Source organism: Hyperoodon ampullatus (assembly GCF_949752795.1).
Source record: "Hyperoodon ampullatus genome assembly, chromosome: 8".
In the NCBI taxonomy this organism is placed as follows: domain Eukaryota; kingdom Metazoa; phylum Chordata; class Mammalia; order Artiodactyla; family Ziphiidae; genus Hyperoodon; species Hyperoodon ampullatus.
The window spans coordinates 19,911,112-19,936,642 of record NC_136921.1 but is presented as its reverse complement, the minus strand read 5'-3'; the positions used below and the strand labels follow the sequence as shown (position 1 = coordinate 19,936,642).

The 25,531-nt window shown below is 39.6% G+C and overlaps 1 protein-coding gene across 1 annotated transcript; it reads left to right on the top strand.

Moving 5' to 3' along the window:
- Positions 1 to 368: 368 nt before the first annotated feature.
- Positions 369 to 24,783, top strand: CNOT9 (CCR4-NOT transcription complex subunit 9; the record flags this gene model as incomplete). The annotated part of the gene is made up of 10 exons (XM_079710668.1): positions 369 to 440; positions 4,593 to 4,603; positions 6,825 to 6,969; positions 9,180 to 9,359; positions 11,399 to 11,514; positions 13,433 to 13,542; positions 17,301 to 17,410; positions 22,784 to 22,882; positions 23,098 to 23,189; positions 24,615 to 24,783. The coding sequence occupies 10 exons, from the start codon at positions 369 to 371 to the stop codon at positions 24,781 to 24,783; spliced, it is 1,104 nt and encodes a 367-aa protein (XP_079566794.1).
- Between the last annotated feature and the right edge of the window lie 748 nt (positions 24,784 to 25,531).

Here is a 25,531-nt window from a genome sequence, read left to right as displayed (position 1 = left end):
TTGCATCTCTTACACACACACACACACACACACACACACCCATGTGGGTCCGGCTCCTTTTCCCTCAGGTCTCTGTCTAAATCTCCCTAGAGTTGCCGTCCCTGACCGCCCTATTTAAAGTAGTTCTGTAACCCCCCAACTTTGTTAGAGTACCCTTCAAAGAATTGATCCCAATTTGTAATTCTTGTATTAATTTACTTGTTTGTTATTTGTCCCCCTTTTGAGGTCAGGGACAGGGATCATGTGGGTCCTGTTTATATGGTTACTCCAGTGCCAGGGCAGTTCCTGGCACCAAGTAAGGGCTCAAATATTTTGCTGAATGACGCCGTATAGATGAGGGAGGTGACTACTGAGAGCAAATAGCCGTAATGGGCAGACAGGATCTTGTGATTCGAGCATATTCTTCTGAATGCCCATCCAACTTTTTCAGTTTCACCAAGGTGAAGTGACTTAAGGAGAGAGTAATATACTAAAGTTGCATTACCAGGCAAAATAACATAAATCCTAAATAGAGGACAAAAGTTGCTTCAACTTTAAATTTAAAGTCAGAAAGTGAGCTGAGTGTGACTAGGCTATAGACAGCATTGTCATTTCCAGGGCAAGCGGCATCTCTGCCTCCTGGCACCATGTTTCTAAAGTGTTTGTAACTTTTCACAGAGAGAGGTACCTTTTTTTTTTTTTTTTTTTTTTTCGCGGTACGCGGGCCTCTCACTGCCGTGGCCTCTCCCGCCGCGGAGCACAGGCTCCGGACACGCAGGCCCAGCGGCCATGATTCACGGGCCCAGCCGCTCCGCGGTATGCGGGATCCCCCCGGACCAGGGCACGAACCCGCGTCCTCTGCATCGGCAGGCGGACTCCCAACCACCGCGCCACCAGGGAAGCCCGAGAGGTACCTTTTATGTATCTCTTAACTAGGTGACTGCAATTTCCCCAGCTTTTTTGTTTCTTCCAGATTTTACATGTAATATGGGAAGAAGCTAGTCAGAAAATGAGGTTGTTGCTGGTAGGAGGGGGGCAGGTTAAACAAAGGATTCTGCTAAGGTTGGCTCATCCATCTCTCAAAATCTGATTGTCTTCTCTAGGCTTTGATACCAAGCTGCTCTTTCCCCTGTGCCTCCCCAGACTACCTATTCAATTCCTTTTCAGTTGCTCCCTAATACGTCTTTTGAACAGCCATTAGAGCTGTGGTTCATTACTTAAAATACTCAGTACGTGTTTCTTCAAGTAAATTTACAGTGCCTTACCTTTATTTAGAAATTGAGCTTTTGATACTTTTTCACCTGTTATGCTGTTTGGACTACACAAAAGCTCTGACAAGTTCATTTGTACCACTCATTCACTGGAATATTTGGTTAGTGAATCTGAAGCAAAAAAAAGTTGAGCCACCTCTTTCCCAACCCTTAATGCCTTCCATTAGGCTAAACTGCCTGTGTTATTCTGATCTGGGTAAAGGGACACTAATGGTATATATCCCTCACTAAAAATTGAAGAGTTAATAATACATGCAGCAGTGCCTGCAGTAATCTAAACCGCTTGAGAAGATGCTTTTTGTCTAATGATGAAAATTTGTGTGTATCTTTATTTCTTTTTTTAAATAACAAGTAAATCACTTCAGCTAGGGAGATAGTACTATCAAAGGAGAATGTGATCACATACGAATGCAGGATGTTATTCACTAGATGGAGGAATTGAGATCATTTGGGATGTGTCTTAAATCTTGACTCTTTCCTTTAGTATTTTATTATGCCAGCAATTTGTAGTATAGTGGACTCTTCTCTTTCTTTGCAGAATACATCCTAACATCTTCATTATTGCCATCACAGAATATAATTTCTTTCTCACATCTACTAAATAGAAACAGAAATACCCCACAGGATTGTATTAAATAAGAATAAGAAAGTGCTCAGTGGTTGGCTAGGTTCATTCATTGGTTAAAAGACTTGCTCCCAGACTTCAGCCTTGGGACTCTAATTCTTGCCTCAGCAAAGTAACAGATCACCTGTTATGGACCTTGAAGACTGCTTCAGCTTAATAGTACCACAGATCTTCACATACCATGGGTCTTTTGTAATGAATGTTATGCTAGTGATCTAAAACAGCCAAACGTAAACCTTTAGGAGATGCATTGGGTATGCTTTGTTTTTTGTTTTTTTTCCCCACTAATTTCCAGTGGCAATTCTGACATCCTTAAACCCTTGCTTTTTCCTCACTTTCCACGTAACCAGCAGCTGCATTAGTCATTTTATATCTCTTTGTTGAAGCAGTGCTAGACCCCTCCTCTTTGGCAAGTAGAAAGAACATTATGCACTCTGAAGGATCTAATTCAAACAGCTGTCTCCTATTGAAGATTTAAGCAAATTAACCAACTTTTCTTTGTTTATTCACTTCCATTTTTAAAAAGTTATTTTGGGGCTTCCCTAGTGGCGCAGTGGTTGAGAGTCCACCTGCCGATGCAGGGGACATGGGATCATGCCCCGGTCTGGGAGGATCCCACATGCCGCGGAGCGGCTGGGCCCGTGAGCCATGGCCGCTGAGCCTGCGTGTCTGGAGCCTGTGCTCCGCAACGGGAGATGCCACAACAGCGAGAGGCCCGCCTACCGCAAAAAAAAAAAAAAAAAAGTTATTTTGAAGAACATTCTGGCCCTTATTTTATAAAGATATGAGGATAGTTAAGCTAATTTAGTGTTTCCCTTTGGCACTATTAAGAAAGGTGTTTTCTTGCTATATCATCATTATGTAGACACCCAAAGCCACGTGTTGAGTCATCTCCAGACTTCAGAAATAATCTCTATTTCAATCTAATTCCATTTTTTATTCACAATCATGTATTCATTGATAAGAAAACCAACAGCTGTTTTGGTCCTCGAACATGAAATTTTATTGATAGATTTGGCTATTTTCTGTTTAAGAGAGCCATCAACAACAATTTTTTAGTTTACTGAAGAGGGGGGATCATATTTCTTTCGCATTTGTGGGTAAATGTGGATCTTTTCTAAGTTCTAAATATCTTCTTTTCACATTCTGTTAAGATTTTTCAGAAGTGGAAGACCAACTATCAGTGCCCTGTGTTAGTGACACTTGGAGTTAACCATTGGTGACTCACGTTGATAAATGTCTTATTAAGCTTCACTGAAAGAAAAAAGTTACTTGAGATACATTTTCCACATACAAACCAATAAACAGGAAGGAGGAGAATGAGTCCCTCCTAGTTGATAGTACAGACATTTTTTAACACATCTGTTAAAAGGAAAGGACCACTGACTCTAAGCAGGTTATAGCTAAAAGTATATAGTTACATGTAATTGATCTTGTTTTTGATGTTGGAAGTGTTGAGGGTGATAACTAATAGTCCAAATCAGACTTTTCATAAATGACTTTGCCTCTGGGTATGTTAATTGAACCCACTATTTACTCAAATCCAACTGTAACAGAATATCAAACTTAAACTTCTGTATTGGGTTCTTAAATAATTCAACTTGGAGGAATATTTGTGATTTCAGTCCTGTAGACCAAGTAGGACTCACTGATTCTAGAGAGAAGTAGACTAGAGTTTAAATGTAATTCTGCCATATACTTGCTTGTGTAAACTTTAGTATATTAAACCTCTCTGAACCTGTTTCCTCTTAGAATTTTGAGAATAATTTGAGGTAATCCACAGTGACTGGCACATAGTATGTTCGGTAAACATTGCCTCCTATTAAAAGTTCCTAGAAAAATCAAACCTAGTCTATGGTAGAGGGCTGAGTGTGGGGTTTTCTGAAAGGAGTATAGGGAATTTGGGGGGGTTAATGGAATGCCCAGTAATGTATCTTGATTGTGGTGGTGGTTACTTGGGCATTTAGGTTTCTCAAAATTCACTGAAATGTACACTTAAATGGGTGCACTTAAAAGTTGTATGCAAATTGTACCTCAATAAAATCGATTTTTTTGTAGCCAGTTAGATTAGTCTCTCACTTGTAACTAAAGAAATTTTTGAGATTTTAGAGCTGAGACTTTGATAATTAATTTAGTTCCCTCATATAACCAATGATAAAATGGAGGCTTAGAAAAGTAAATGATTTATTCTAGGTCACACAATTGTAAAAATGGCAAAACTGGTTGTTTTTTTTTTTGTTTGTTTGTTTTTTCCTGTACGCGGGCCTCTCACTGTTGCGGCGCACAGGCTCCGGACGCGCAGGCCTAGCGGCCATGGCTCACGGGCCCAGCCACTCCGCGGCACGTGGGATCCTCCCGGACCGGGGCACGAACCCGTGTCCCCTGCATCGGCAGGCGGACTCTCAACCACTGCGCCACCAGGGAAGCCCGGCAAAACTGTTTTGAAGCCACTTCTAGCTCCCAATCCAGTGTGCATTCCAGTTATGTACTTGTGTAGTTACTTGCAAATCAAGGTCTTTCCTATTATTTTTATTTTTATTTATTTTAAATTCTTTTTTGGCCGCACCACACACGGCTTGCAGGATTTTAGTTCCCCAATCCCTGGATCAAACCCGGGCCCCCTGCAGTGGAAGGTCAGAGTCCTAAACAATGGACCACCAGGGAATTCCCAAGGTCTTTCTTATTCTTAAACTTGATAAACATGTTCTTAATTTTAGGTCTATAAAAGGTACAGGCAAGATCTATGAATTCCCTGAAATTATGTATAAATTTTAGGTAAAAATAAATTATGTGCAAAACAATTTGAAATTGTGTATTTTTCTAAGGAAAATATCCAGAGATTTCAATTCAAGAAATGCTAACCTCTGCTCTTGTGGTAGTATCCTGCCGTTATTGTTAATGTGTTTAAGTTAGGTGGTCTCCAAAAGGGAAATCAGATAAATTTGCTTCTCTGCTCCTGGACGGTGTGTGCTAATAGATTGTATCAGCCACAGCCTCAGAAATGTATTAGTAAATTATAAATTTAAAGAATTATAGCAATTGAACTAGGAATCTTTAGAGGTAATCTTTAAATAGAGAATTGGAGGAGGAGGAAGTCTGCCCACCGTTTACTCATAGTTCCATCAGTTGTAAAATGAGGGTGATAACCATGGTGCTGTGATCATTCAATGAAACCATGTTTTTTAAAAGTACAATACAGGGACTTCCCTGGTGGCACAGTGGTTAAGAATCCGCCTGCCAATGCAGAGAACACAGGTTTGATCCCTGGTCTGGGAAGATCCCACATGCCGCGGAGCAACTAAGCCCCTGTGCCACAAGTACTGACCCTGCGCTCTGGAGCCGAGCCCGCGTGCCACAACTACTGAAGCCCTCGCACCTAGAGCCCGTGCTCTGCAATAAGAGTAGTCACCATAATGAGAAGCCTGCGCACCGCAACAAAGAGTAGCCCCGGCTCGCTGCAACTAGAGAAAGCCTGTGTGCAGCAACGAGCACCAAACACAGCCAATAAATAAATTAATTAATTTAAAAAAATAAATAAATAGGGCTTCCCTGGTGGCGCAGTGGTTGAGAATCTGCTCTGCCGATGCAGGGGACACGGGTTCGTGCCCCGGTCCAGGAAGATCCCACATGCCACGGAGTGGCTGGGCCTGTGAGCCATGGCCGCTGAGCCTGTGCGTCCGGAGGCTATGCTCCGCAACAGTAGAGGCCACAACAGTGAGAGGCCCGCGTACCGCAAACAAACAAACAAACAAATAAATAAAGTACAATACAGTTCCCTCTCTTTCCTCATCTACCCCACCCCCTGTTTTACTTCCCACTCCCTTTTAGGAAGGCATCAATTTTCAGATTCTAACATTTTTGTGACAGGTGTGCCTAAATGATCTTTGGGATTCAGAAGGAGAGTCAGATGCATTTGGGGTTTTTATTACCATCAAGATCTAGTAAGATGCTGGAGTTGTGCTTTGGGGCTTTATTCAGGGATGAAGTCCAAAGTATTTTATCAATTGTCTGGTAATATAAGTTAATATAGAAATCAGTGCGTAATTCAAAATATAAAAATATGGGAATTCCTTGGCGGTCCAGTGGTTAGGACTAGGCGCTTTCACTGCCAGGGCCCGGGTTCCAAGATCCTTCAAAGCAAGCAGCACGGCCAAAAAAAAAAAAAAAGTAAAAATACTTCCTTTTTATTCTCCAAAATAACTAAGTTTCCTTGTGTGTTATAAAATTACTTGTTGATGTAGGTAGGGAAGGGGTGTGTGTGTGTGTTGGTGGTTATCACTAGCTGAATTATGCCCATCTGAGCCATGATTTGACATAGGGAACTATGTCAAACTATTTCACTGACTTTTCCCATTAAAATGATGGTTATTAAGTACCTCATAATCTCAATAAGTAGAGAATTTCTCTTAGTATCAATGATATTGTTCATGGGTGCTGATTGTTTTTCAGATTCTGCTGAACTAACAGCAGTAACATTTTAATTTTTGTCTGAGATTTTTATATATTTCCTATCTCTTTTGTCTAGGTCACAGGAAATAGTTTTTTGGAAAGTTGCGTTTAGATCAGACCTAATCTTTCAGGCAAGTGAGAAGCAGCATCAGCAAGGCAGTTAAGAGTATGGACTCTGCTGCCAGACCGCCTGAATTCAAATCCTAGGCTTTGCCACTTAACTTTTAAATAACTTCTCAGTTTTCTCATCTATGAAATGAGGGTGGTAATGACAAGTATTTATTTAAGACAGTGCCTAACAGAGTAAGCACTATGTATGTGAGCTCTCACTTTTATTTTAAGAAATAATTGTATTCATCCGATAACAAATAGGTATTCAGTGGGTTTAAACTAACTCCTATTAAATTTGGGGCAAAATTCACCAGGGGTGATGAAAAGGAGGGTCCCTACCTCAGATATTTCCTGGTACCAAACTGCCCTAACTGCTTTCTCGTTGTTAGAGTGGCTGCAGAACTCATCTCTGAGCTTATACCTGAGGGCCACATTACCACCCACCTGACGTCCCTAGCTCTCTTAGAACTAAAGTCCAATGGAGGCTGCAGTTCCCACAAGCAACTTCAGAAGTTAGAGTATTACTGGCAGCAGGTGGTCATGGCCTTAGGGACCTAAGTAGGCACCAAATATTGACCCTCCAGAGTGCCAGCACCACTCCAGGGGCACGATCTCCTCTGCTGTAGTCAAGCCAGCTCTGGAAACGTAATATGTGGAGGTAGGACCTGGTGTTCAGAAGCCACAGTATGCTGACTGGTGTCTACCAATGCAGCCTGGCGTTGTTCACCTAGGGTTCCCCAGGACAGGATAGGGTACAGGGTGCTGGGTACAAGTCACACATTGGCTTTAGAGAGGGTGATGGAGTTTACTGATGGTGGTGTCTGGATGACAGGCCTCTAGGAATGAGTAATGACTAATCAGGATAGATACTATATTGCTGGAGCATTGTCTGTGGGGCCCTCTTTAGGATTGTGGGTCATCCAAGAGACTGTGGGCAGGAAACCCAAAGCTAAAATTTTAGCCCTTGTTTCTGCTGAGCTTTTAAGGTGATGCAATACTCTAAATGTAAACATGTCCTATCTTCTGGTGGGAATTACATTTCCAAAAATCATTTTTAAAGTCAAGAGCCTATCTGTGGCAACATAGAAAAGTCAAGTGCTTGGACCATACTGTTTTTGCTGTTGGGAGCGGAGGGCAGGAAAACTATTCCTTCTACATCATATAGGAGCCTATGTTTTCTTGAGGAGCATCACGGGTGGGAATTACAAAACAGCTTTTAGCAGATTACTCTGAGGCACTTAAAGAGGACTTAAGTTACATGGTATTTTAGTCTGTTTAGCAGAACACCTTGTGGTTCATTCTAGCAAGCAAGAGAAATGATAAACGTTAAACTAAAAGCTTCTAATCAAGCTTCCATTTGTAGAAGGCAATTGTTCAGCTTGAGTAAATGTGACTACTCCTCAAAGTCCATCTTAGACTTCATTCTGTTCTTCAGCAAAGACAGTTGTCCTTTTTGTTCCTCATTTTTATATCTGTGCGATGGGTAGGTCATCGTTCTATCGCACTAAGGTGTAGTGGGAACATGTGCATAGTGTGAGAAGCTAGTGTAATATGGTTCAAGAAAGATTGGAATATGCAACTTTTGTATTTGGGTGAATTGAGCAAGTTAATTCCTCTGAGCATTAGTAGTTTCTTCTGCAAGTGTCGATCCCTTTTTTCTGTCTACCTACCCTACAATTCCTCATGGTTTGGGGGGAAATTAAGTGAGAAAATATTGGGCTAGGGATGGAAATCACCATGAATTTGTTAGGACTTTAGAGCCAGAAATAGCAATGGTAATCATTTTTCTAGTCTCCCATCTTATCTTCCAGATAACAATAGTTAAGGGACTTAACCAAGGTAACAAGCCTATTTGACAAATGTGAAGAATTATAGAAGTGCTCAAATTTTTTGGAATATTGAGATTCTTTAGCACAATAAAGAAAGCCTGTTCTGTTTATATAGTCCCTACACGAGTTAGGAATGAATGAATCTCCGAGGGGTGGAGGTACCGTATGTATAAGAATCATCAGACAGGGGAGCTTTTCCAAATTACATAGATTTTCTGCTTCATGGAGGGGGATGCTGGAATTACTGGGGAAGGAAGAGCAAGGGGGGGGGGCTTGTTTTCTTTCAAAAACCATCATAGGCACATGGTTTAAAAAAAGAGTTTAAACTATATGCAGAAGATTTTATTGTATACAATGACAAGTAGGTCTCCCATATAGATTCCAACCTTAGAGGTAACTACTATGAACAGTTTCTTATGTGTACTTCTAGAAATGTTGTATATAAATATGTAAGAATATATGTGTGTGTTAATGGAAGCGTATATGCTGTTCTGCACCCATTTTGGGTTTTTTTGGTTTCTTATTTAGTATCAGCACAGTATAGAGCTAACTCTTTTAAGGGGCTATGTAGTATTCCATATAAAAATGTACCCCTGTATATTTAACCAGTTCCTTATTGATAGATGTTGATAGACTTCAAGTTTTCTGCTTTTAAAATAGTGCAACAGTAAACATTCTGGTATATCTTCAGTACAGCCCAAGTAGACCTGTAGGATAAGTTTCTAAACATGGAATTATTAAAAAGTGTATGCCTTTTAGATTTTGATAGATTGAATTCACTTACATCAAGTATATGTATTTAGAAAAGCTCCCCTGGTATTTACAAAAAATATGTTCCCTCCAAAGGCTACTGCAGAGTAAGACTTGATTTGACTCTAATGAAACTCACGTTTACTTTCTTGTTTTCACTTGAAGCCTGTGCCTACTGCACTGGCTCAGGTGGATAGAGAGAAGATCTATCAGTGGATCAATGAGCTGTCCAGTCCTGAGACAAGGGAAAATGCTTTGCTGGAGTTAAGTAAAAAGCGAGAATCTGTTCCTGACCTTGCACCCATGCTGTGGCATTCATTTGGTACTATTGCGGCACTTTTACAGGTGGGTATACATCCATGAGTTGCATGTCATTCCTGTTTATCACACTTGTATCTCTCTGCCTTTGCCCAAATGATTATGAAAACTTTGGTAGGATGGTTTTTTCTTTTTATTTTTTTAAACTTTATTTTTTTTATATAAATTTATTTATTCATTTGTATTTGGCTGTGTTGGGTCTTCATTGCTGCGCAGGGGCTTTCTCTAGTTGCGGTGAGCGGGGGCTACTCTTCATTGAAGTGCACAGACTTCTTATTGTGGTGGCTTCTCTTGTTGCAGAGCACGGGCTCTAGGCGTGCAGGCCTCAGTAGTTGTGGCATGCAGGCTCAGTAGTTGTGGTGCACAGGCTTAGTTGCTCCGCAGCATGTGGGGTCTTACTGGGCCAGGGATCGAACCCATGTCCCCTGCCCTGGGCAGGCGGATTCTTAACCACTGCGCCATCAGGGAAGTCCTAAACTTTATTTTTTTTAATTAGTTTATTTATTTATTGTGGCTGCACTGGGTCTTCATTTCAGCGCGTGGGCTCTTTGTTGTGGCGTGCGAGCTTTTCTACTCGTGGTGCATGGGCTCTAGAGCGTGCGGGCTTAGTAGCTGCAGTGCGCAGGCTTAGCTGTGGTATGTGGGATCTTAGTTCCCCGACCAGGGATCGTACCCAGGCCCCCTGCATTGGGAGCACGGAGCCTTAACCAGTGGACCACCAGGGACGTCCCAGAATTTTTTTTTTTTTTTTTTTTTTGGTACGTGGGCCTCTCACTGTTGTGGCCTCTCCCGTTGCGGAGCACAGGCTCCGGACGCGCAGGCTCAGTGGCCATGGCTCACGGGCCCAGCCGCTCTGCGGCATGTGGGATCTTCCCGGACCGGGGCACGAACCCGTGTCCCCTGCATCGGCAGGCGGACTCTCAACCACTGCGCCACCAGGGAAGCCCTGTTTTTTTTTTAATGTTAGCATTTGTAACAATCTGTTTTAGAAAAGTCTAAGGTACTTGTTAAAATGCAGATTCTTGGATCCTACCCAAGAGATTTGATTTATTTAGTCTAAGATGAAAAATCTATTTTTAACAGGCAGCTCCCCCACACCCACGTGATTCCAATGTATGTGGTGTAAGAACTACACTTTGAGAAACACAACTTTAGGAGTGCTACAAAATAATATTTGCTACATGGTGGTGGGGATGGAAAGGAAGGTATAAGAACTGAAAGGTATATTCTGGGGAAAGAAAATGTTAAGATAAAGGTATAGCAGCTGTAGGATTAAAGGTGGATATTCTTATACATTGAAGAATAAATAACTGAAATTTGGTTCTGACCAGAACGGTCATTTGTGGGGAATAAATTGATATGGTATAGTCCTAAGAACCAAGATAGAATGATTATCCTTTAAAGTATTGTCCATAATTCCCAATAATTATATTAATTTTTTTAAATCTGTTAAGTAAATTCATATTCTGTCCCTACAACATGTACCCAAGAAACTAAACTTTCTTATAGGAACATTTTCTGTGTAAAAGTTTTACAATTAAATTAAATGGAATTGTGTTCAGCAAATCATCGCCTTTCGACAGAGAATACATATATTCCCTGCTGTTTGTACATATCCCCACACATATACCCATGTTCTTATCTCCCCCTTTTTTCAGTTGCTACCTGACCAAACAAAGTTTTTTATGAGTCACTGTGGTTGATTTACTAACACTTTCTGGCTAGCTGTCTCATCACTGCAACTAAAAGTAGGGTGTTGACAAAAGGGGGGGATTATAAATATGAGTCCCTCAAGTGAAAGCCTCAACAGATGATGCAGGATATAGCAGGAAGTGTGGTTGACCACAGTTGCCTCCATAGAGATCTTCCTAGAGATATATGTAGAAATGTCTCAGATAGTCTCAGTCAGGTATATTTATGATGAAAGGATGGGAGTATTGTTTATTTCTTCTCCCTCTTTGATGGTTCGGTTCTTATAGGATACGTGGAATTAAAGTTGTTTGTTTTCATACCATGGGAATTAAAACTTATTCCTTGTTCATCTGGTGCTGATTTCCATTTTTTAGGAAATTGTAAATATTTATCCATCTATCAACCCACCCACCTTGACAGCACACCAATCTAACAGAGTTTGCAACGCTCTGGCATTATTGCAATGTGTAGCATCACACCCAGAAACCAGGTAAATACTTTGAATGAGTGTGTGGGTAGAGGTTTGTATTGAATGTGGTCCTAACCTAACTTCTGAATGATGAGAGGAGGGTCATGCAGTAGGGTGCACGTGTGTGGGTGTGGATCTTCGGGACTCTTCTTTTACTTTTTTTTTTTCCTCAAGAATTTCCGGTCTCTAATTCACCAGATTTTAGTGTAGTAACAATATGGTATTGTTTAACATGTTCTTTTATAATTAATTTTTTGCCTTTTCAAATTATGGTAAAATATAAATAATGTAAAATTTATCATTTGAACCATTTTAAAGTATACAGTTCAGTAGTACTAAATACATTCATAATGTGCCATCATCACCACCATCCATTTCCGTAATTCTATTCATCCTGTAAAACTTAAACGCTATACCCATTAAACAATAACTCCCCATTCCCCTGCCCCCCAGCCCCTGGCAACTACCATTCTACTTTCCATCTATGATTTTGACTATTCTGAGTACCTCGTTATAAATGGAATCTTATAGTATTTGTCTTTTTGTGATTGGCTTATTTCACTCACCATAATGTCCTCAAGGTTCGCCCATATTATAGCAGACGTCACAATTTCCTTCCTTTTTAAGTCTGAATAGTATTCCATTGTCTTATTTACTTTTTATGCATTGGTAACAAGGAACTTTAAAGGAGTGGTGGTCACCTCTCAGGAAAGGTCAGGCATACAGCTACTTCTCCCTCCTGAATCCATGGTAGGCGTCACTGTGCCACGTGTTAGGCACAGCGCATGGCATTTAGTAGTTCAGTTAGTATTTGAACTCAGCACTTTTTTCTCACATAGTAAGCCAGATTTGGCTTCAGAATCTTTTTTAACACAGGATTTTAGGCAACCTCTGTAATAAATGAGAATTGGCATTCAAATTGAGACACTTTTGCCTTCCTGCTATATCTGACAAATTAAGAAAGGGGAGATTCTGTTTAGGAATCTGCTTTGTGATTTTTATGGCCTTAAAGCACTTAATAGTCATTTTATTAAAGCCTTTCCTCTCTTTGTCAAGTTTTCCTTATAAAATCTGAGTGCTAGGTTGGCACTGACCTTTCGGAACTTTAGAAACATTGCTAAGAAAATTACTTTTAAGTACTTAAAAATGCAAGAGTACTTTCTTAAAATTTTTGAGTGTTGGCTCTCCTGTAAGGTATAATTATAAATTATATAAAGTAATAGACTGATTCCATATTAGTTGCTGAACATATTAGCTTCAGATTAAAATGTTTTTAGGATACTTAGTGTATCTGAAAGCTCTAACCAAAAAAGAGTGTTTAAGCATAACAGATAAACCTTGATAGTGGCTGCTTTATTTTGTTGTCTTGGTTTATAAGATTTTGTCAGCTCCTACCTGTGAATATTAGTGTTCACCCATAAACTAGGTGAGGGAGGGCATCTGGGAGAATCTCTTGGGCCCTTAAGTGCATTTTATGACCTATTTTTTAAAACTTGCAGTTGGATATTTTATCAGTTTTTAAAGTACTTGGTACTGATTACAGGGAAAATTGTGTGTTCTCTTAACCATTAGTCTAGGCTAGGGTTTTTCAGCCTTGACACTATTGACATTTTGGGCTGGATTAAGTCTTTGCGGTGGGAGGAGGGGGATAACAGGGGACTGTCCTGTGCATTGTAGGATTAACAGCATCCTGGCCTCTGCCCAGTGGATGTCAATCCCTTCAGTATGACAACCAAAAATATATCCAGACATTGCCCCTGGGGGGGCAAAATCACCCCAACTGAGAACCACTGGTCTAGACTAATGACCAGTAACAGTCTTTCCTAGAGATTCCTTGGTCAAGCAGTGTTATAGGCCTTACAGAATTAACCACCTGGGAATGTTCAGAATCCTTAGAAATTAGCTCTGGGCTCTGAATGTGATTATTTTTTTCTTTCAGGTCAGCATTTCTTGCAGCACACATCCCACTTTTTTTGTACCCCTTTTTGCACACTGTCAGCAAAACACGTCCCTTTGAGTATCTTCGGCTAACCAGTCTTGGAGTTATTGGTAAGTTGTTAGGATTGTTTTGCAAGCCTGGAATCATCATCAATCATAATAGTGGTCTTAACTTAGGTGTTTTGTCTGGTCTTTTATAGCTTTTGTTCACCAGTTATTCATTTCTGTCTTCAGGGTTGAGTCTGATAAATTAGTTTTTACTAATAAATGAATATCAGAACATGATTGCTCTTACCAAGTACCATTCTGAGTATTGTTAATAAGGCTGTGAGACCCAACATTTGGGATTAAATTCAGTGTGTGTGTAGAAATGTTTAATAATTGTAGGGAAAGTAAAGAACAAGAGTGTTGACAAAAAAAGATTATTATTACAGGAGTAAGAATTTGAGTTTGTTTCTTGGTTTGATTTTTCATCTTTCTCACTTCTGAGCTGTTCTCCCATAATTCCAGGGATTTACCTTCTGTTTTACCTCGTTGAATTTTTGCATGCTCAAATTAATGTTTCCATGTACGTTTATTATGGGAGATGTGTCTAAAACGCTATATCAGCTATTTCAGATCTTAGACTCCTAGGTACTAAAATCTTTAGATTTGTGAAATGCAAATACATTCAAGAAGATTTCTTTCCTAAGTTGCCCTTCCTTTTTTCAGTGTCTTTTTCTCATAGTTTTTGCTCAACATACTAACCAAATAATAAGAACATCAGTTATACAAACTTTGTTTCGTTATTATTTTTATGTTCAACCTGTGTTCACATCCTTATGTTTATAAACCATGAATCAGGAAGTATAATTTAAAAGTTTGGTATTTCTGAGAAGCATTTTATTCTGCTTTTAAGGAGTAACTGTTATCTCATACTCCAAATGAATGTTATTATTTTTTACATATTCTCCCAAGTGTTACTCTAATTAGAAACTTTTTTCCCAATATATTCTTTCCAGCTTGTAAGATATAAAAACGTCTAGTGTAGGATTTAAAACATCAACATGATTCCAGCCAAAAGAAAACACTTGTATTCATTATTCTAATTCAAGTCATCCTACTTCTGGTTTTTTTTACTACTGTGGTTGGATGATGCACTTATGTGTTGTTAGGGTAAATGTTGACAGTGGTGGGGGGTGGAAACAGTACTTGGACGGTATTAAGCCAGTTTTCTACCCTTGCATATATTTTTAGAAACTCAGTTTCTCCCAAGTCATTGAGAGAACAAGCACAAGGTGAATGTTTGGGCCTAGACTTTTTCCTGCAGTTCAAGGGTTATCAGACAAGTTTGAATATAAATGAAATGATATATAACGTAGATTAGAAAATACTTGAAACTGAGTAAAAGTAAAAATACAACATATCAAAATTTGTAGGATGCAGCTTAAAGCAGGGCTTAGAGGGAAATTTGTAGCATTAAATGCTTATACTAGAAAGAAAGAGAGGTCTTCAATCAGTGAGCTAAGCTTTTCTTTAAGAAACTAGAAAAAGGAGCAAATTAAACCAGAGCAAACAGAAGGAAGGAAATGATAAAGACTAGATATCAATGAAAATGTGAAAAGAAAATCAATACATAAAATCAGTGAAACCAAAAGCAGGGTTTTTTTGTTTTGTTTTTTGAGATATAATTGACATATAACATTGTATTCGTTTTTGGTATACAACATGATTTGGTATATGTATATATTGCAAAATGATCAGTACAGTAAGTTTAGTTAGCATCCATCATCACACATAGGCAACATTGTTTTTCCTTGTGATGAGAACTTTTTACGATCCCTAACTTTTTAAGATTTCTCTTAGAAGCTTTCAAACATACAATACTGTATTGTTACTGTGGTCATCATGCTGTACATTATACCCCTGGGACTTATTTATCTTATAACTGGAAGTTTATGCCTTTTAACCACCTTCATCCATTTCATCCACCCCAATTTTTTATTGAAAAAAATTCAATAAAATTAATAAACCTCTATCCAGACAGACTGATAAAAAAAAGAGAAGACACAAGTTACAAATATCATAAATGAAAGGGGGTACATTGTAAAAGACTCTACAGACAAATTCTTTTCACAAAAACGTGAAAAACTTGGGTGTAAGTCTTACAAAATATGTGCAAAGTCTATAGCTAAAAACTATAAAACAAGGACAAAAGAAATAAAAACCTAAATAAATGCAGAGATACACCATATTCATCAATTGGTTTATCGTTAAGATGTTAAGATGTCGTTCTACCCCAGATGATATATAGATTTAGAGCAATTCTAACAAAATCCCAGTAGGATTTTTTTTATAGAAATTGACAAGGTGATCCTAAAATTTTATCTGGAAAGACAAATGAACTAGAATATGCATTTTTTAAAAAGAAGGATAGGGGCCTCCCTGGTGGCGCAGTGGTTGAGAGTCCGCCTGCCGATGCAGGGGATACGGGTTCGTGCCCCGGTCTGGGAGGATCCCATATACCGCGGAGCGGCTGGGCCCGTGAGCCATGGCTGCTGAGCCTGTGCATCCGGAGCCTGTGCTCCGCAACGGGAGAGGCCACAACAGTGAGAGGCCCGCGTACCACAAAAAAAAAAAAAAAAAAAAAAAAAAAGAAGGATAAAGTTGGAAGACATATACTACCTGATTTCCAGACCTACTGGAAAACTACAGAGTCAAGAGTCAAGTGTGGTATTGGAGAAAAGATAGACTTGTAGAGCAGAATGGAGAGTACAGAGATAGCCCCACACAATTATGGTCAATTGGATTTTTGACAAAGCTGCAAAGAGTATTTAGTGAAGAAAGGATAGTCTTTTTCAATAAATCATGCTGGAACAATTGGATATCCATATGTAAAGCAATGAACCATGATCTATACCTTGTACTCTATACAAAATTAACAAAATGGATTTTAGACCTACATGTAAAACATCTAAGTGAGATAATAATCTGCAGCAGACCATGTTATAAATTATGGTACGTGCTGTTTAGAGATGTAGCATTTGTAGATTGTCAGTTCTGGTTAAAGTAAATGATATTACTCTCTCCTGAAGTGATTGACTTTAGTTATTACAGGTCCAGTTAACTAAGGCCTTTCATATAAAAGCTAGTGTTGCGTTGGGCAGCTCAGGGAACAGTCATTTGTTTAATGGGACTCTGCCTCCGTATATGCAGAATGGAGAGGATATCAGTGAACTGTGTCTGTCACCCGGTCAGTGGTATAAGTTTAGAAACCAACAGAGTAATGGAATTGGGATGAATTTTAGAAATCATTGGTTCAACTCTTATTTTATAAAGAAACAGAGGCTTGCAAAGGGAAGGTAACTTTGTCAAACTTAGGTAAACTAGTTGTGGAACCAGAATTGGAATCCAGGTGTGTGTGTTTCTTGTTTAGGTATGCCCTACAGTGTTCGTGCTCTTCGGGAAAAGAGGGGCAATTAAATAACCAGGAAGTAATGTTTGTTTATGCCTATTGTGAAGTAGGATTCAGACTGACATCGTTTCTTTGCTACCTGGGAATGTGCCTTAATACTGATGTAGAATTCTTTTACCTAAGATATATGGAGAAGAGATGGTGATATTATTGTATGAATGCCTACCAAGAGTGATAGAAAAATTATTTAGATAGCTAAACTGATGCTAACTATATGATAGACCAAACTTGGTACGTGATCTTTTAGTGTTGACTGATAACAGTCAACCTGTGCTTTTCTTCCTCTTTTTTTTTTTTTTTTTTTTTAATAAACCACAGTTTGTGTTGTATGTTAAGTTCCACAACTAGCTGGATGAACAATTTTAGTTGGAAACCCTGACTCTGAAATAATTTTGTTTGTCCATATTTTCTTTAGGGGCCCTGGTGAAAACAGATGAGCAGGAAGTAATCAACTTTTTACTGACAACAGAAATTATCCCTTTGTGTTTGCGCATTATGGAATCTGGAAGTGAGCTTTCTAAAACGGTGTGTGTTTTTATCTTAATTAGATTCTATATTGTTGACTCTTGGGCTACTTCTTCATGGTTATCATTTTCTGCCTCCCTTCAGGTTTTTTGAAACTTTCATGAATGTTTTTTCTCTTTTAAATAAAAATTGTTATATAATGATGATTTTAAAACCCAGACCCGTCAGAAGAATATCATGTTAAAACACTAAATTTCTCCCTTTCATCTGAACCCACTTCTCACTACACAGGTATATTATTCCAGACATTTTTTTATGCATAATCAAGTGTATATATACTTGAGCTTCTCCCTACTTTGCACTTTAACCATGGATGATAATGTGACTGGTATAAATTCTTAACCTCTATTTTCCCTCTCAGAACTCCACTGTCATAGCCCTGTTGTCTTCTGGTATTGAATGTTGTAGTGAAATCTTGGGTCAGCCTAATATTTTCCTTTCATTGGTGAACTTGCTTTTTCTGCGTGGTATCTATAAGCTTCTTTTATAATTTTTAAGTTCATTTGATAATTTTTTTTTTCTTTTGGCTGCGCTGGGTCTTCGTTGCTGCGCACAGGCTTTCTCTAGTTGTGGCGAGCAGGGGCTACTCTTCGTTGCAGTGTGTGGGCTTCTCATTGTGGTGGCTTCTCTTGTTGTGGAGCACGGGCTCTAGGTGTGCGGGCTTCAGTAGTTGTGGCATGTGGGCTCAGTAGTTGTGGCTCATGGGCCCTAGAGCACAGGCTCAGTAGTTGTGGCACACAGGCTTAGTTGCCCTGCGGCATGTGGGATCTTCCCAGAGCAGGAATTGAACCTATGTCCCCTGCCTTAGCAGGTGGATTCTTAACCACTGGACCACCAGGGAAGTCCATCATTTGATAATCTTATATCAGATTTTTTTTCTGGAAGAGCCTACTCTTTGTGTCTCTTTTTTGGTTAATTTTATAGTTTTCCCTTTAATTTGTTTTGGCCTCTTGCTCCAGCAACATCAGTTATGCTGTATTGTCTATTTTTCAAATATATATCTTTTCCCTCTCTACTTTCTATCTTTAATTTCATATCGTGATTTTTCTCAAGGCTACTTTTCCATGTTGCTGACTATTTTAGTAATATCTTAACTCTGCTTCCAAAGTATGTCTAGTCACATTGACTAGACTAGTCACTCTAATTTTTAATTCGGCAAATACTGATTGCTGAGTTGGACGTAAGCAGATGTAATGATTTAAATTTTTTTTGTTTTGAATACACAGTACAAATAAAGTAAAAATTCAGATGCTACTACAAATGGGTATACAAACAAATGTAAGTCTCCTACCATAGCCTCTCAGTTCTTCTCCCCAGTGGTAACCAGTATTACTACTTTCTTGTAGAATCCTTCCAGAAATATTCTGTGTATACATGTAGCAGTTTAATTTTGTATTAATATTTTTCCTCTAGTCTCTGCCTCTCTCTTCTCATGTCCTTTCAGCTCTTCTTTGAATTTTTTATGTTCTTTGAATTCTTTTTTTTTTTTTTTTTTTTTTTTTTTCCGGACGCGCAGGCTCAGCGGCCATGGCTCACGGGCCCAGCCGCTCCGTGGCATGTGGGATCTTCCCGGACCGGGGCACGAACCTGTGTCCCCTGCATCGGCAGGCGGACTCTCAACCACTGCGCCACCAGGGAAGCCCTCTTTGAATTCTTTTAAATGTTTTTTAAAGTCCACATTCTCTTCAATTTCCTTGAAAATGCAGATAAGTATTACTTGTTACCCCTGTGTAGGGTATGTCTCTATATAAAGTTTCCCTGTGGGCGTCTTTTTATCCAAGATTGCCATTTGTTTAAAAATAATGGATGGAAAGAGAGATGTTATGAGCTGAAGTTGGCAGCTTTTAAGTATTTTACCTCTGAATACTTTTCCACCCAGCCTGCCATCTAGGGTGTGTGTGTTAGGGAGGATTTAAACCTCTGTCTTTAATTTTCTACTAACACACAGAGAATAAGTGACATGTGATCTATGTTCATGCTTTTCTTCCTTTCTTTTTTTTTAAAATAAATAAATTTATTTGTTTGTTTGTTTGTTTATGGCTGCATTGAGTCTTCGTTGCTGTGCGCAGGCTTTCTCTAGTTGCGGTGAGCAGGGGCTACCCTTCGTTGCAGTGCACGGTATTCTCATTGCAGTGGCTTTTCTTGTTGTGGAGCACGGGCTCTAGGCGCGCAGGCTTCAGTAGTTGTGGCTCGTGGGCTCTAGAGCGCAGGCTCAGTAGTTGTGTCTCCCGGGCTTAGTTGCTCCGCAGCATGTGGGATCTTCCCGGACCAGGGCTCAAACCCGTGTCCCCTGCATTGGCAGGCGATTCTTAACCACTGCGTCACCAGGGAAGTCCCTGTTCATGCTTTTCTTCTCTCATTTGTCCCTTAATTTTATTCCTTTTGTTAATTTCAGTGGCTTTCCGGGACCGGATTGGAATGGTTACAACTGTATTCTGTCATTTTTTATTCATAGTTGCCTATGAATAGGGTTTTTTCAAGTTGGCTTCTTATGGCTGGGACAGAAAAAGATTTGTTTCTTCTTTAGTGACATTTCTTCCAGGAGCCCCCATCCTAATGATCCCTCCCCTATTTACAATCCTTGCCCATTACTAGAATTAATTCATCCTTGATGTGTAGATGTTCCCATTGACCTTTACGCTTCAAGTAGAATACTTCTCCTAGCCTACGTTTTATGGTTTGTAGTCACTTCCTGGCAAGTCTTTCTTCTTTTGCTCCATGCAAGCAGACACCTCGTTGTGTTCACTTTTTATGTACAAAGCTTAGTCAAACGCCTTGCCATAGTAGACACCCAGTAAAGCAGAGGTTCTCAGTCAGAGCTGTGTGGCATGATCACCTGTGAAGTGTTTTTGTTTCTTTGGGTTTTTTTTTTTTTTGGCTGTGTTAGGTCTTAGTTGCGGCACACAGGCTCTTTCGTTGTAGCGAGCGGGCTTCTCTCTAGTTGTGGCACGTGGGCTCAGTAGTGGCGGCACCTGGGGTTAGTTGCCCCGCAGCATGTGGGATCTTAGTTCCCCGACCAGGGATCGAACCCACATCCCCTGTATTGGAAGGTTGATCCTTAACCACTGGACCACCAGAGAAGTTCCTGTGAAGTGTTTTTAAAACATCAATGTCCAGGTCCCATATCTGACCTACTGAACCATTCTGCAGGGTGATAAAGTATGGACATTTGTGTTTTTTTTTAAATCCCCCTGGGTGAGTGTATAGTATAAGTTATTTTGGAAAGCTGTTTGGCAGTATCCACTATAAACATAAACCTACCCTATCACCCAAAAATGTATACCCAAGAAAAATGAACTCTCGAGAATTCCCTGGCAGGCCAGTGGTTAGGACTGCACGCTTTCACTGCCAAGGGCCCAGGTTTGATCTCTGGGCAGAGAACTAAGATCCCACAAGCCACACAGCACGGCAAAAAAAAAAAAAGCTCTCATAGGCATTAAAAACATATATAGGAGTATTTATAGCATTTTTACTCATGAAGGATAAATTGTAGTATAGTTACAAAGTAAACTACACAATAGTTAAGAAGCATGAACTGCTGATACATGCAACGTGACTGATATTATGTCAAGTGAAAGAAGCCAGATATATATGAGTTCCTACCATATGACTCATATATGTATGTGAAATTCAAGAACGGGCAAGAACAGTCAGTGAGGATAAATCAGAATAGTGATTACCTCTCAGGGAAGGATATTGACTGGGAAAAGGCACAAGGGAATCTTCTGGGGTACTAGAAATGTTCTGTATTTTATTTTATTTAAAATTTTTATTTTATTTCATTTTTATTGAAATATAGTTGATTTACAATGTTGTGTTAGTTTCGGGTGTACCACAAAGTGATTCTTTTTTTTTTTCTTTTTTTACATTCTCTTCCATTACAGGTTATTACAAGATATTGAGTATAGTTCCCTGTGCTATACAGTTGGTCCTTGTTGGTTATCTATTTTATATATAATATTGTGTATGTGTTAATCCCAACCTCCTAGTGTTCTGTATTTTAATCTGGTTGTGGTTCACAGATGTGTAGGAGGTAAAAATTAAGATACACTTAAGATTAGTGCACTTTACACATTTTACTGTGTATATGTTTGTATTAGTTTCTTATTGCTGCTATAACAGATTGCCACAAGCTTGGTGGCTTAAAACACCACAAATTTATTCTCTTACAGTTCTGGAAGCCAGCAACCGTAAATCAGTTTAACCAAGCTAAAGTCAGGGTGCCAGTAAGAGCAACATTCCCTCTGGAAGCTCTAGGAGAGAGTCCCTTTCCTTGACTTTTCCAGCTTTTAGAATTGCATTTCTTGGCTCACTGCCCCCTCTTCCATCTTCAAAGCCAGCAGTGTAGCATGGTCAAATCTCTCTCTGCTTCGGTCACATCACCTTCTCCTCTGTTGTCAAATCTCCCTCCACTTTCCTCTTTAAGGACACTTGTGATGATTATATTTAGGGCCCACCTGGATAATCCAGGATGATTGATCTTCCCCTAAGATTCTTAACTTAATCACATCTGTAAAGTCCCTTTTGCCATATAAAGTAGCATCCCCAGGGTTTGGTGATTAGGACCTAGATATCTTTGGGGGCCATCATTTAGCCAACCACAATGTTATACCCCAGTAAAATTGTAAAATAAGACAAACAATTCCCACAGTTGATTCTGAAGAGCAGCTGAGGAAGAGAATCATTATAATAATCATTTGACTTGAATTAAACTAGTATTTTTTTAATCCCATCTATGTAAGAGTTAATGAGCTTAAAGTGAGTATATTCTTTATTACTGTTGGAACAATTTTCGAAGGGAGGCTTAAAAGTCTTATTTTCTTTAAGATCTTTTAAGAATAAGAAAAGCTTTACCTAACTCATTCGGAAGAGATGAGGCATAGCTGAATTGCTAAAATCATCTTGGCCCATGGAAAAGGGAAGAGGCTCTGTGTTTAACTAGGTCTGATCTCAACTCTGTGAGTTAGTAGCTTTGTCACTTGGGACCTTAACCTGGCAAGTTATTTATTAACAGTTATACCTGGCACATAGTAGGTGTTCAGTAACTGAGACAGTCTCTCTGTTTTTAAGACTCTGATAATTACCTACCTTTTATGTAAAATGAGAATAACAATGGTACCTACTTCATAGGTTTGTTGTGAAAATAAGATAAGGCATGTTATGGCTTAAGGAAAAATTCCAGCACATAGTATATGTTCAATATGGTAATATTTATTAATTTTTTTGTACTATGCGTGTCTCGTCAAGTAAGTTATATAGAATGCAAGGGTATTTGCTTAGTTTTCTGCTTATGGTTATTCCTGGGAGAAAAGTAGACAGTTGGAAGACAAGTCTGAGCAACGTTTTGGACTCCTTAATTTTGTTTTACTCCAGGTTGCCACATTTATCCTCCAGAAGATCCTCTTAGATGACACTGGTTTGGCTTATATATGTCAGACATATGAGCGTTTCTCCCATGTTGCCATGATCTTGGTGAGTTCTTTCATTTGCCTTCTTTGTAACTGCTTCTGATCACACAGCTTAGTCGCTTTGCAGTCGACACTGAGCTGCTTCAGTCTCCCAACTAGAAATGACAACTGTGGAATCTTGTATAACAGTTCTTGCAATATCTGATCTCTGATATCAACTAGGATTATTTTGTGTTTTGTGTGTTTTTTTCCTATCCCACCTCGTTTTGGGGGAAACAGGGTAAGATGGTCCTGCAGCTATCCAAAGAGCCTTCCGCCCGTTTGCTGAAGCATGTAGTAAGATGTTACCTTCGACTCTCAGATAATCCCAGGTAAACATTTATAGGATTCATAGGACTTAAATACTCTGGTGAGTATTTCAGGGGAAATACTCTGGTGAGCAGTTGCCCCATCTCATGGCATAGCTCCTATGTCTTTAGGACAGGGAAGGGATAAAACTATATTTAGCTTGTCTGAGACAGACCTTGATTAATTCCTTTTAAAATCTGAAGTGCTGAATTTAAAAATCCATCAGAGTTTTATCTCCCCACTGGAACTCCATACCCTACTCTAAAATTCCAGAGAGTTCAGACAGTGAATCTTATGATACATTACTCCTGTGGTTTGAGCTTTCTGTTGCTACTCCAGGTGGTCAGAAAGAAAAGTATACTTTCAAAGGTCTCTTAAGAAAGGAACAGGCCCAGAGGGCTCTTGAATTATATTCCCAGTTCTCTTCCTGTAAAGTCCTTGAGCTAATTATTTTATCTCCCTATGTTCGTAATCTTTCTGCCAGAAATCATACATTGTAGATACAACGCGTTTTAGAAATATTTAACCTTTTGCTTTGTAAATCCATAATTCATGCTGAAAGCCACTTGCTCAGATTCTGCTAAACCACATAATGGGTTGATTTCTGTGTTCTTAGGAATGAGGATAACTTGATTTAATGTGAACTCAGCCTCCTGCCACTGAGGTTATTTAAGTTCTAACTATTTCTTTGACCATTTTGTCCTGTTCTTTAGTGGTTCCTGTTTTCACCAAAGCTTGAAAATATGTTTATTTAAAACTCTCCATGTACAAAGAAACTAGGCTGAGTACAAAAGCTATAACTTTTTTTCAAAAACAGCCTTATAAATAGTTAACATTTACCTTTTTGAGTTTTCAGATTCAACTTTTACTGGTCATATTTTAAAGTAAATGAAACATTTAAAAGTTCATCTGATAATAATGTTACCATAGTTTTGTTTTTACTGCTCATCTCTTATTAAGGGTTTTAACTATAAAACTGAAGCTGTTTTTGGAAAGACACAAATTTATATCAGTTTAAAGTTCATTAGTTTATCATACTATGAGTGAGGTCATATCCCCTGTTAATGTACTGATTTTGGAATATTTCATTTACTATATAATCCATATATTTCCAACATGAGTATTATGACAGTGTTTACTGTAATAAATCAGAAAGCAGTTTGAATTGAAGTAAATTATTGCACCATTTTATTCCATTTGCTTTGTCACAAAATTCTACATTGGGGCATCATTCTGAAAATGTTTGCAGACAACAGATCCTGGAGCAATCTGAGCCTATGCCTAACATAAGCTTTAAAGAATTTTAATGGCTTCTTAAAGTACCTTGACAGAACCATAGATTCCCAGGATTCTATGTATTTATATCTAAGAAAAGGGCTCTTCCCTGCCCCCCAGATGTGGGTTTATTTGTTTGGTCTCCCTGGTCGGTTTGTTTATTTCTGATGTAGGGCACGTGAAGCACTGAGGCAGTGCCTCCCTGACCAGCTGAAGGACACGACCTTCGCCCAGGTGCTAAAAGATGACACCACCACTAAACGCTGGCTTGCACAACTCGTGAAGAACCTGCAAGAGGGCCAGGTCACCGATCCCCGGGGTATCCCCCTGCCCCCTCAGTGATCCTCCCCCGTCCCCTCCCACTACTCCCCCAAGTTGGGGAAGGGAGGGGGAACCTGCGAGGAATACAGCTCAGGTTTTATCGCCGACTGGGAGTAGACGACCTCAATGCTGAACTGCACTGGAGGAAAGGGGCACGGTACCCTTGCTGAGGTGTATGAGCTGCCATCAGGCTGCCCTGAGGACCTGGGCTCCCTCTGCTACTCCCAGGAAACGGGCTCCTGACACAGTGTTCTGCCACCACAGCCAAGGAGGGTGTCAACACCAGCAAATGCTGTATTTGCAGCATGCCCAAGATGACCGTTCTCCCTCACCTCTACCCAGCCACTGGCAGGGAGGGGAGACAGTGGTGACAGCAGCAGCACTCTAGGCATGGTGAACACCTGGGACCAAGCCATGTGGCGTTTTCTTATTTTGCCTTCCTGGAAGACTCAAGATGTGTCTCTTCATCCTCTCTCTCAGTATTTGTTTACTTTGGTTTTTTGTTTTTAATCTCAGAGAGAGGTGTATTTAGTGGACACAAGCTGTAATATTCAGCAAAACTTTGTCAGTTGGTACTGTTTACAAGTCTGTTAGATGCGTAAGCTCAATAAAAAGTTGGTCTGGGCATTACATCCCCTCTAGCAGGCCAGTAGCTGCATGAGCTGTTGGGAGGAATGGGAGGCAGGGGAAGGATATAAAGCCAAAGGACAGCAGGAACCCACCGCCTGTTTCCCTTCCCTTTCCCATTCTTTTACCCCTAGTTCTGGAT